Source organism: Streptopelia decaocto (assembly GCF_964273445.1).
Source record: "Streptopelia decaocto genome assembly, chromosome: 3".
In the NCBI taxonomy this organism is placed as follows: domain Eukaryota; kingdom Metazoa; phylum Chordata; class Aves; order Columbiformes; family Columbidae; genus Streptopelia; species Streptopelia decaocto.
Genome location: NC_138656.1, coordinates 93,455,108 through 93,468,398, shown reverse-complemented (window position 1 = coordinate 93,468,398; position 13,291 = coordinate 93,455,108). Strand labels below are relative to the sequence as shown.

Here is a 13,291-nt window from a genome sequence, read left to right as displayed (position 1 = left end):
CTGCCCTTGGTCCTGCAGGCTATAATTAGCAACTAATATGGATTAATTTAAATGCAGGTAATGCTCTTAATCCTGCAAAATACGTCATGTGAGCATTAATACCATTATTCCAGTTTTACAGCTATCCTTGTAATGCTGTCTAGCTATGATGCACTCTCTGAGTTGAACTGGAAGAAGCTGCACGACAGAAACTGAACAACCAAAGCACCAACACCGTCTTCTGCAGCAGCTGGCATTTTTCACATTAATTTACCATGCAAATTACTGGCAGATGTAACAGATCTTAATTGACTCATCAAGACAGCAGTGTCACAGGCTGAGGTGCTGTAACTACAAATCTTTGCATCCTGCACAACTTCTTGATAATTTATTCCAGAACCATGCTAATTCGGAAGGCCAGGAGCCCATGCTGGAAGATCAGATGGTTACCATCAGGTGTCAGCATGGACAAGTCTAAAGGAAATTATCTTCAGGATTATCTTTTGAACAATTTTTAGAATTTTATAGACAAAGAGGGGTTCTATATTGGGTGATTATGCTTACTTTAAACTTTTGTAGTTCTGCAGATTAAAACTTGGCCCCAACTTTATTAGCCTAATAACCTAAATCTTTTGATGTGTTTGTGCTATTGCACCATAACTCCAGTATTCTTTATTTTTACCTCCTCAGTAAATCTGTCCACTATGAAAAGAAATTCTCCTTTGCACTATTTGCGCACATAGGGCACTTTGGTTTACTTCTATTAATATGTACTTTTTCCCTTTTCCCTAGTAGATTATTTGTGTTTTTCAGACAGAAAGGAACATACACTTTTAATTTGCTTAATGAAGTATACTTATCTAAAGAACAGTAGATACAGTTTCAAATCAACTCATGCCAGAATGGATTTAAATATACAATTCTACACTCTATACCAAATCTCTTTACAGTCATGTTCAAATGCTTAATGGTTCAAAGCTCCATAAAGGGAGGTTCAAACTCAACATTAGGAAGCATTTCTTTACCAAGAGGGTAGTCAAACACTGGAACAGGTTTCCTAGAGAGGTGGTCAGTGCCCCAAGCTTGTCAGTGTTCAAGAGGCATTTGAACAATGTTCTTAATAATATGCTTTAACATTTGGTCAGGCCCGAAGTGGTCAGGTAGTTGGACTAGATGATCATTGTAGGTCCCTTCCAATTGAAATAGTTCTATTCTATTCTATTCTATTCTATTCTATTCTATTCTATTCTATTCTATTCTATTCTATCCTATCCTATCCTATGCTATTCTAATCAGGTCAACAGCTGATGTTGCTAAAGGAAAAGGTGAAAAAGATGCTTAATCTTTCTTCGTTAAAATTATTCCACTTGATGTAAACTCACTACAAAGTCATTGGGTCAGATAAAGGGAAGAAATATATGCTTTATTATATATATCACTAGCGAGAGACTCTTCTAGACAGAAGGAGCATGAGATTTAATCTCTGCCTTGGTAAAAAGGATCTATTTTATGTTGAAGTTGTTTTCTATCTAGCTTTTCTGCCAGGCAGGTTTTGAATTCTATTAGCATAAAATTGATGGTGTAGGATCCCTTCCCTTTGGATTATATTCTTTCAATACAAGAGGATTACACCGTGATCTCTGTCACAACAGTGGGAACTCAGTGATATCAGGATAGAGGATTTCACCAAAATGACTGGGATGACATTAGTAACTATACCCCAACTGAAACAGTTCACTATTTTAAATGGTTATACGAAAAACATTCATCAAGAATCTGTCACTTGTAGTCTTCATAAGCTGTGGTCTAAGAGGAGGAAGGGAAAAACAAAAGGCGATTCTATGTTAAGTTCCGCTTGGGCATAAATAGTCTTAAAATGCTTTCCTAATTAGGACCACAAAATCTAAACTAATCATAAGAATACAGGGGAAAACTGATCACAGCTGTAAAACTGTAAGCCTAGTTATATGAGTTTAACCAGAATTAACCTCAAAAATCTGTTAGTTGTTTTTGTTTTGGTTTCTTTTTTCCTTAGGGATGAGTGAAATAGAATACAGTTCTGATTCACTTATAGACAATCAATGGTATCAAGCAACTGTCATGTTCTCCTGAATTCCCATAGGGAATAGTTTAAAGACATATTATGAACAACATTCAAGAATATTATGACAAGTGCCACAATAATTTTTGCATTTTCTTGTAGCCCCAGTGCTCCCCGGAAAGAATGTCTACTTTCATTTAAATATATATTTCTATCTCACATTTTCAAGGAAGCTTTGAACACAACCTAGTGCCAGGGGAAACAGTCAAGTTTGGTGGTTTAGAGGGAGATTTTTTTGGTCTTGATTTTTCTTTTCAAACCCTGTGCTAAATTAGACTTAATTATGACTTTTATTTGATGGTGTCCAGATTCAGTTGTGCACAGCTATCCACTGGTAGTAATGGTTCCACCTCACTGATTTCAGTAGCTCAGTTGAGACTCTTTAGTCTACTCCGACCTGATTTGCACTGATCTGACCTAGATAGCGTAGACCTGACTACTTACTCCACCATTGATTTAGCTCTTTTGCTACCCATATATTTGAGTTCCCCTTCAAGAGAAGCCAGGTCAAATGGAGGGTGGCATACACCTAGCTCTTGTCCTGACATGGAGTCAAGACACAGCTAGGAGCACACCCAGCAATGAGGACTGTGAGCAACTTGCAGGGCATTCTTGTCTCGTAGTATACCCAAAAAGGAGCATTTTTAGCCTCTTAAAGGTTACACAAGGAGTGTGGAGTATTAATCCATCTGAGAAGATGACTTAGGCAGAAAAGGGAAAAAATAAAACCATGCTGAATTGCAAGTTTATTGAGCATTATACTCTTCAATTGCTAGTGAAGTTTTCTGTCCCAAACCAATCATCGTGACAGAGACCGATAAGAAGACATTCTCTGTGTTGTATTGGAAAGAAATCCTACTGTTAGATTTTACAGTCTGGCACAACAGCCATCTTTGCTGTATTAGGGTCAGCTGAATTATGGAATAATACAAGTATGTTAAGGGAAATATAAACCCCAGTCAAATTGGCTGGTTTAGCAATAAAAATGCTAATTCTTTCTATATGATGGAAAAAGTTAGTTACAATGCACGCTACTGGGGTCAACAAATAACATAAAAAAGGTCATAGCTATCTCAAAACCCCTTTCATCTATTGACTTGTATGTATAGATGATAATGCACCCCTTCTATCTGCTAGCAGTGTAATGACTGAAGTTTTTATTCTTCTAAGTCCTGTTCTCAGTCATCAGAATATTGTGCTTTTTCATCCATCTTGATGCTTCTATAAAGAGGTTCCCAAAAGACCCAAAGAATATCACAATAGTATTGAACATTTAATATAATTCTACTTTATAAAGGGGATTTTTACCACGTTAAGCAATGGTTGCTCCTAAGCCAGTTAGAAGTGCTCATGCTCTTAGATACAGGGATAAGCAGTAACCTTTATGTTTTCAAGGTTGAGCTCAGGGAATTAACTGCATGTTTTTGATAGCTTTAATGAAAGCTGTGTGACTAAAGCATTATTCAGCTCTCTACAGTCACTACACATGAGCATGGGGAGAAAAAGAGCAGAGAATCTGTGAAAACATGTGACTTTCTAGTTAATTAAAACGTGCATCCACAGTCACAATGTTTATCCTTTATTTATTCATAATATGCTTGGGATGTTTTTTAATTGGGAATCCTTACCATAATTTTAGCAACAAGTTCCAAAAAGCAGCTTAAGTGATGCAGACACTCAGTCTCACCCAAACCACTGCAACTGAATGAGCTTGCTTGGTAATGTGGAAAAAGGTGAAGAATTACATAGTCTGTTTACACAAGTTAAAAGACAAGGGCATTATGTCTTGTACAGCACTGTATCAAACAGCTGAGTTTATGTCAGATCCAGTTTCCATACGGTTTATCCAAAAACAGTCTAAGAAATAGATCATCTGAAAATAGGTCTCCATTACGTCTTTCTTTAAGGTAGGTACCTAACATCTCCTTGCCTTCACAAAACTTTAAAATCCTTTTTCCTCTTATAAAAAATATTATTTAAAACACATTTCTGACTATGTCGAGCCAGAGCAGGGACTCAGTACCTGAAGTTACAGCAATGCAGAAGAGGTAAATTGCTTGAAACCACAATACACACTCTCAAAATCTGAGTCAACACTGTTGGTGCAAATGACAGCGGCACTAAGTACACACAAAGGTGTACACCAGTGCCTGGATATGAGCATGGCTAAATCTACAGCAATGCAGGTAGAAAGAGCATAGGTAAGGAGGACACAAGAGAGCTGTTACTTATTAGGCTTTCTCTGAGACATCATCCCTTGATTCTTCTCAGTGGGCAGTATCTACTAAATTCTGCTGTCCCCTCCTCCGATGGTATTTGAAACTGTTCTCAGGTGATAGATAAATCCAGCTGAAGCCAGGAGAGATGCATGCAGCTAAACCTAAGAGGTTTTTAGTTAAACATTTTCTGTACTTTATGTTTTAAAAACTTAAAATAGTTCAAAGTATATTGATGAGAAAAGATAAGAATTGAACCTTGTAGGAATGAGATCTTTGCAGTCACTCCACAGAAACCTCTGGCAGAATAGCCTTCCAGATAATTAGGCAGAAGGGATAAAAGAATACTAAATTCCTAACCTTTCAATCTCACCTTGCAATTTCACAATGTCAAATAAATGGAAAATAGTTGTTATATTCTCTATTTACATTAGGTGGCACCATCCTCACAGATTTACAGTTTCCATCAAAAAGCAGTAAAACATTCATTCTGAAATCGAGTGTGAAATATCTTGATACAGTAGGTACTTGATTTGCAACCAATAGGAATCTCTTACATTATTTAGACATGAAGAAGTACTTAGTTGCAGCATAAAATAAATCTCCATTACTGCAAGGAATAGCTAGCAAGAAAGTAGAAATGCTGAGGTATTTGCCAGTAAACCTTGTCTTGAAATAAGCTTATTATGAAACCTGCAATACACTCTCCATTTCTAACCAGGCTCTGTTCCCACAAAAATAAAAGCTTAAAGTCACTGATGACTCAACTTATTTATCTGTGGTTATGATAACTTGCCAAGACCCTTATATTCTTCAGTTATTAATTAAGGAATTTCTCAAAAATGTTGACTGAGGTTGCCAGTTCCATTTTGTGACATTTGTCACTATTTTACACAGTGGTTCTTCCCATGTTAAAATGAAGTCAGAACTTTTAAAACACTTTTAGAAAAAGAGGGGATAAGTGGTGACAGCAGCCAACTTCATATTCAATTAAAATCAGCCTCTTTTGGAATGACCTACATGTCAGGCAAAGCATGGACTTAGGCATGTATATCGAGTGCCCCTAGGTGGTACCCCAAAAGCAATAAATAAAACTTAGTTTACTCTTAAACACATTTCTGCAAAATGTTTTCGCTCTGATATACTTCAGTACTTTGTTAACAATATTCCAGCTGGCTGCACTCCTATTTCCATGCTGTTAGTCTTCCGTCACAGTTGAGAACCTCATTAGAAAGAAATTCTTACAAGACTTGTGACACTGTGTTCTTGGTCTAGAGAAGAACTGTACTTGAAAGCTCAGAGTTTAGTTTTGCCAAACTTGGGAAAATAACTACAGTCAAACAGTTAGGAACAGATGGATGGAAACTGTCTAAATATTTCAAAAACTCATAAGGGATGTGACTTTCTATTTCATTGCCCCATATCTAGTTTAATACCCTAGCAACCCATGCAATCAGTTTAAGTAACTCCTCTTTCATGGCCTAAGGAGTTAGAGTCAAATTTCTAAAGGCAAATAGATGCTATTTGAAATTTCATCCACATGTCTTATTTCTCTTATTGCTGAGTCTCTGATACCAAATTTCCCCTCAGTGCAATCTCATTCCATTTATCAATGTCCACAGAGACAGGTGGCACAAACAGCCTGTGACTTAAATGAGAGTTAGATAAGTTGTTCTGAAAATCTCTTGAGGACCCAATATGCATTTTTAGATATCAGGTAAAAACAGCCTCTGAATACTATTATAAGTTATGCTAGTGGGATGGCTTTTCATAAGCTTTAAGGTTTGGCCCAGTGATGTTAAATATCCTTCCATGCTATGTCCAGATAAAAAGCTATGGTAATTTGAAGTTATGATTCAGGTTAGGTAATTCAGGTCAAAAGCATGTTAAGGTATGGAAGGCCTTAAATATCAGTACTTAACCATGTCTTTGGATGACAGAATGCAATGGCTATGCAATTATTATCAAATGCATCATAGCGTTTCAGTCCCAGGTAAAACTGGAACAATTACAAGACACAGTTACTCTGTTTTCTTGCTCATGTTACCATTTCAGTGCTGAATTAAGGATGACTGATCTATTTATTAGAAAAATCATGCTTCAAATAACAGAAACAAGAGTTAGAAAATATTGCAAAAGTACAGAGTATAATTTTTCTATTGCTCTCAAGGAAAATGCTCTGGCATCCACGTTAAAGTGTTTTCCAAGAACTGCAGCAAAATCTTGCTGAAAATAATTTTAAACAGTGAGGGTTACCAGATCATTTTAAAGTGCCTTTCTGAGTTCCTTGCTACTGTTCATAAGGTTCTTTACGGAGCAGATGTAATGGCATTTTTGGCACCTAATAGGTCAATTGGAATGCTTAATATATGGCATTTATTGATACAAAAGTTACAAGTAATCTGTATATATTTTCAACGCAGCAAACCACAGTAGTCCTGGAAAGCATCTGTACTCCCACACACCTGCGCATATCTTACACTTACGAAAGTAATACTACTATCCATACCTAGAAGGAGGAGAAAAGAATCAGAGGCTTTTTCTGTAGTATACTGTTACTGGGACTGTACCTGCAACTTCAGAAAAGAGGCTTAGCTATAAAAAGCAACCATGTGCATTAAAAGTTGTTAATACATACAGTAGCATACACTGCAACAGAGAATACAGTGAATGTTTATCATGATCCTGCCGCAGTTTTGCATATTTACTTGAGTCAGATAATATCAGTGGATTCCACAAATGCCATTTATCCTTTGTCAAGCTTGCAAACATACTTGAGGTTGAACACTGAATTGAATACTCATTATCTATAATAGGAAAGTAGCTGGACAGAGTGATGCTAAGTGTGCTGTCTCTGATGCCTTATAATACACATACGTAGCATTTCTACCCTATCCATTGAAATACTACTGGTTCAAGGCTACACAAATAGATTTGTATATTGTCATTACTGTTCTTTTGATCAAGACTATGAAGAAAATTCATACCCTAATAGATGGCCAGATAACAGTACATCCATGCACACAACAGATGAATGGTCTGAGGGCACATAATAAAATGCCATCTAATGGCCCATCACTCTTACTTGCTGATAGTGGACTATTACAACACTTCCCTCCACTGGTGAGCCTAAAATGGATTTGGTGCATGCCCACATGCCAGGTGGCATTCCACAGAGCAATGCCTTGGCATGGTTGAGGGCTTAGCACAGACCAGGGACCACTCCTAAAAAGGGGCTTAGATATGCCAAACCCATACTGGAAGGCACAAAAGATTAGGCATAAGGACATGAGTAATGCAGTTCCAGTTAACCTCACAATCTAAAAGCTGTTCTTGGCCATATTCCTATACTGGTTTACATTTAGACTGAAAGTCCAGTGGGGTAAAATTAGGTAGAGATGGAATAGAACATAGGAGGCTATGAAATATTCTTGCCTCCTATGGCTCTTCAGCCTTTAGGCTATGAAATACCTATGATCTGTGCCATAAGCCATTTGAAAGAATTCAACTGCTGGATTGTTTCTGCAACCCTGATAATGGTGAGCGACTCACCTCCTTGTGCCATAATCCAAAGGTCATTATTCAGCAAATCTTGAACCTCTGTAAACTTTTTTAATAAGATAAACAACATTGGGATAGATTGGTAAAGACACTGAGGAGATGTAATTTCTGACCAACCTATTTTACTGCCTTATCATGCCAGTTCGCGCCTACTATGCTTTTGCCTTTTCAAAGCTGATTACTTACAGTATCAAAAACAGGCTGTTCTTTCCCATATCCAGTCCAGAGGTTCAAACTCCCACTCACAAGTAACTCCCTCTACCCTGTAGCTACTTTTAATAATGAATGAACACTCTTTGTAGACACTTGCATCTTCAGCAAATACCTGACTGTTTTTCCAAATAGGATCCAGAGAAGGTATAAGGAAAGGATCTATCTGCTTATGTGAACAAGAAGAGGTGCCAAATCCTCATTTGTTTGCTACTGATCCAGTGTAATGTAGAAGACTTTTTTTTTTATTTTCCAGTTATCCATATAGAAGGCTGATCTACTCAAGCAGAAGGACATAAGGCTTGGAGGAGTCAAAAGTAAAAGTCATTACAAAAACACCAAAGAAGAACCTGACCTTGTCATAATGAGACAGTGATTTTGCTGCTGCCAGGATACACCTGCTTAGAAAAAGGATTAACACAAGGAGTGGGAATAGGTGCTTAAATACCTCACTAGTGTGATGACTGCAGTGTGACCATTCATGTTCTCGGAGCTGTGGGAGAGAGAGAAGAAACTTCTGCTCAAGAGGGGCAACTGCTTGCAGAGGAGAGCCAAAGCTTAAACTCCTCGCCACACACTGCCCCAGGATCTGCAGGTTCAAGGAGATACTTGTTGGGAGAGTTTTGGAGAGTGCGTGTTCCCTCCTTACTGCTTCTAGGAGAGAAAGAATAAGGCAAAATTAGTACCAGTGGTACTTTACATCAGGGCAGCAATTGCTTTTAAAAATTAGGTAAGTTTTCATAAATAGTTTCTTAGAAGCTAGGTAAAAACCTGGTTAGTAGTCATCAAAAACACTGGTCACTACCTATGTGGGCTGTATTTATAACTATGAGTTTTGGGTAGAAAACTCATCATCTCACTATTTATCGTCCATCTTCTACTTCAACTCTCTCCCAAGCCATACCAATATACAAATAATACTGATTAGTAAAAATATATTTTCCTGATGCTTTTCACCTTAAAGTAAACATTGGCTATTGTACATGAAACGATGCAAATGTACCAGGTAGAGTCCCAGAATAAACACAACTGAAGTACAATTAAACTTCATGCAGTGCACATTAATCTTTATTCATGAAAAAATTGTTCATGTTAGATATATCCCACAGAAACTGAGGATCATTGCAAACTTCACTATGCAAGATGAGTGTCCACTCCTGCCATCTCCAGTGTAAACACACAAGAAAGGAAGGAAAGCCTACCAAAACAATACACCATTCAAAAATACAAATTCCCCCTTGACAAGAAGGTAAAAATAGAATTTACTACTTGCAAAAGATGTAAGCATGCTAACTGAATTGCTTGACATTGTGATCTATATTAAAGTGTTGGGGTAATAGAAAAAAATTTTTATTAAGTTACATAGAAGACAAAAACACTGTAAAGATACAGAACAATCATTTTTAAAGTTTCCAAGTTAGGAAATTAGTAATTAAATAAAACTAGAATGGAAGTTTTATATATAAACTTAATTCAATGTACTGATGTATATGTAGTATAGAACACTCTCTGTACTTGCAGATAAGCATGCTAACTTTTCCTTTTAGGTTTCCACAGGTATTTGTTTGTATCAAGAGAAAGAAAAATCTCAAGCATCTTGAGTTCCAACCTTCAGAGAAAAATATTGCCCAACAGCTTTGTGGCTATTTGTTCTTCAATAATCCCTCTGTTTTTCCTCTTGTAATCTATATCCATCACCAGCCTCTCCTTCCATAAGTCATGGTACCACATTCCTTTCCTTGTTCTCCTAGTCCCAGACTACATTCCCAGCATGTTTGTTCCAGTCTCTTTACCCAGTCATCCCTGTTCTCTTCTCCCAAGCTCATTTCTAACCCTAAAACATAGGGTCCCACCCCTTCCACAGTCAGTGTCCAGGAAATCCTTAGTCTCCATAATGCAACCATGCCTCAGTCTTCTCTTTCTTCCCCACAGACTGTATCTCAGCAATCTGCTTTTCTGCAATTATTTATTTTCTCAGCCAAGTATTGTTCTATGTTGTTTCCCTTTCTATGTACAGAAAGCCAGTACAGGGCTAGAAGTGGCCCAGTACATAAAAAGCTTTTCTGAGTTCTCCCAAAGTCATTGATTGAAGCATATTTACTCTATGGGGAAAGCACACATAACACATATGGTCAGCTAAAGTAGCAGCTTAAGGTAATAATGAAGTTTGCAATGATCCTTTGTTTTTGTAGGAGATATCTTAAAAGGCTAAAGTAACAGCTTTCTCACAACTTTCCTGAACCTGTATGCAATTGACATAATTATTAAGACTTCAAAAAAAATTGGGAGGATTTTCATAGGCATGATGGAAGGCTTATTTTTGACATGAGAGCTATGCCTCTGCCAAATTTAAAATCCTTCCTTCAAAGCAGAGTTGTTCTGGAGAATTTTATAGAAAAGACCTCTAAGTATTAGCATGAGCAAAGTGGCACTTTGTTCCTAGGCTCGTTCACTGAAGGAGCTGATTTATTTGGCTGAAATACTACGGAATTCAGCCAGGGGCACAGGCAGGGTATGAAAAGTTTTGGCTTAAACTCAGTGCTTCAAAAAGGTATAAACAACTAAAACCAGTGTTGTGTAATGAGAATGGAAGCTGTCTTCACTGGTGCCTTCAGTGGTGCATAATAAGTGGTGCTGCTCACACCATATGTAATAGACACACAGAGTTCTGACACTGCTTCTTCTCTTTACATTACTGCAGCAGGGGAAAAGGAACTTTCAATAGAAATACCAGAATAGTTTAAAAGGTCATTGATGTCCCACTCTGTAGAATATTCATTTATTCTGCACCTAGCATTCCACTGTAATTAGGGGCTCAAGAAACAACCAAGAAATAAACATTATCTGAGAGTATTCCTGCATTATTCTCTCGGTCATCTCCAAAGCAGACCTCGGTCTTCCCAACCCATGAGAGACAAGGAAAGATGCAAGGAGTGAGAGAAGTGTTTCAGTCCTCCCTGTACGTCAGCTGAAGTTAACAAGATGTACATGACACTATGAGTCAGCAACAACAAACCTGCAATTTCCTGCACGCTTCAGGCATTTGACATCAGAATGACTCAGCGTCCATACAGAGAATCAAGGGGTCCTTTGCTCAGCTGCACCAGAGCATCTTTAAAAGCATTTAGGAAAAATAACTGTAGTTTTCAAAGTCTCCTTTTTCTTATGACTTTTTTAGTTACTGCAGTAACCTTCCTGTGATTGTTTCAACAATGAGATACTGCTGCACAGGCTGGTTACAAACCAGTATTGTGTCTCCTTCCGTGAATTCTTATCACATCATCTTTTCTACCAAATCTTTGACATTTGGAAATACTAAAATGACTACACAAAAATATTGTAAGGTAGGAGTCACCACTGAATTCTGGTGAAAGAGCACTGAGCCACATCCTACAGCCTTAGGCATTTTTCATGCCTGAGAATGAGAAGCAGATCACACTTCACCCAGTGAACAGCCTGCCTTCAGCACCTGACCAACCTCACGCTTCCTAGCACAACCACACAGCAAGCTCAAGGACCTCCAACTCTGAGTGAGCATCTGGAATGGAAAACGTACACTAAAATGAGCAAGAGCCCATGCTTGGAAAGGAGTCCACAGCTACCCATCCTCAGTCAAGAAGTCAGAGTGCTAATTCGCTCCACAGAGGAACTGTGTTTTTTACTCTTTTTCCTTCACAAGGGCATCTAAGCACTAGCACATGGATTCATATTCCCACAAATAATAACAGATTCCTATTGTCCACAATTCAGTTCTGTCATGCATTGACATCAGTCATGTGGAAAACAACTGAGGGTTCAAATCTGATGATGGGGATTCCTACAGTGTCACATAACAGCAGTTTTCAGTCACCTTTTCAAACAAACAACTAAGGAATTAACTTTCAAACTAATATGCAAAAAGAATATTACTTAAGTTGCAAGTTCTTTTGCTGTTCTTTACTTTTTTAGCCATGCAACTGTGGGACCACAGCTGGTGTGTGACCATCCGGTGGGGAATGCAGACTGAGGAACTGGAAGTTAGGAAACATCAGATAAATTATTTCCTGGCAACATTTATACTGTTCCTTCATGCAATTGCATTTCAATAAAGTCTTTAATTATGTAATCACATCCTATCTTCCTTTTTTTTGCCTCTTACATTTAGTTTAGAAAATGGATTCCCACGGCAGCTAAATTAAGGTTTCAGAGGCAACTGCAGGTGGTGTGATCCCTAGCTTCTGTGCAGCTTGACCCTACATCCTACATCCATTTTTAATAAGCGAGTTTATATGAACTCATAAAATTGAAGTAAGTTGAATTTTGAGTGTCTTTTACAATAGCTTTGCAAGTGGTTAGCAGAGGCAGTCTTTGCTTTTCGTGCATCACGATCTTGAATTCAATACGCATTGCCTTGTGAAAAGTTTCAGTATTTGGTTGGCTTGTTTCCAGAAGAAAATTGTTTCTACTAAACACTAAAATGTGATCATTTTTCATGTGAATTGTTGCATTTTCACTGAAAATCATGAAAGAAAATGGGACACGAGCAATTGAGCTGCAGTTCCCACAAGGCATGAAAGTAGCATTCCTCGTAAAAACATCATTTTAAACATAAAAGTTTGAGGTTGAAAATTGATGAGGTCAGACTCAGGCCTTCAGCACCCAATTTTTCACCAAAAAAGCCAATATTTTCTTTGAGGGAAGAAAGTCAATCCTCTAATTCTGCTTCCAAGTAGTAGCCAGCGCTGTTTGAAAATGTCACTAGGCAATGGCAGAACAGCAGAGAAAAAATGAAACAAAATTCTTTCCTCAATGTACTTTAACTTACATTTGGATTTTAAGAGAAGAAACTGTTTCCAGTTTTGTTTACTTAGCCTGTTTCAGCTCCTTTGTTTATAGTTATAATGAAGTTCTAGGGACAGGATGAGCCCCCTTGAAGAAGACTTGTTTTTCTCACTGTCAGTCAGTCTCTCCAAGGATTGAAAACAAAAAATTATGTTTTCTTTTTGGCAATTTAAGAAGCTTCGACATTTGCTATTTAGGTATAATGCCTGTTTAAAAGTATATTTTCAAACACACTACTGCCCAGACCTGAAAGCTTTTTACATTGTTCTGAAGGGGTTTATTCATTCTGTTTTAATCTATGTGTAGCTAATACAGTCTCGATCTCAGATTTGCTCTGTCTTGAACTAGGTGACTCATCTGCCATGGCTACTTCCATTCTGCTCTGTCCATATCTTCAGCCTGT

The 13,291-nt window shown here is 37.7% G+C and overlaps 1 protein-coding gene across 2 annotated transcripts in view; it reads right to left on the bottom strand.

Moving 5' to 3' along the window:
• Positions 1-12,055, bottom strand: part of LGSN (lengsin, lens protein with glutamine synthetase domain) — a 39,770-nt gene extending 27,715 nt beyond the window's left edge. The window contains exons 1-2 of one of the 2 annotated variants that reach the window (XM_082048481.1): positions 12,008-12,055; positions 8,639-8,721 (exon numbers count right to left, since the gene is read on the bottom strand). Coding sequence is in view for 1 of the 2 variants with exons in the window: in XM_082048480.1 (XP_081904606.1) it covers positions 12,008-12,052 (45 nt within the window). In the remaining variant the exon portion in view is untranslated. The remainder of the gene's footprint in view (positions 1-8,638; positions 8,722-12,007) is intronic. The other variant, XM_082048480.1, reaches the window with a different exon arrangement.
• Positions 12,056-13,291: the final 1,236 nt, after the last annotated feature.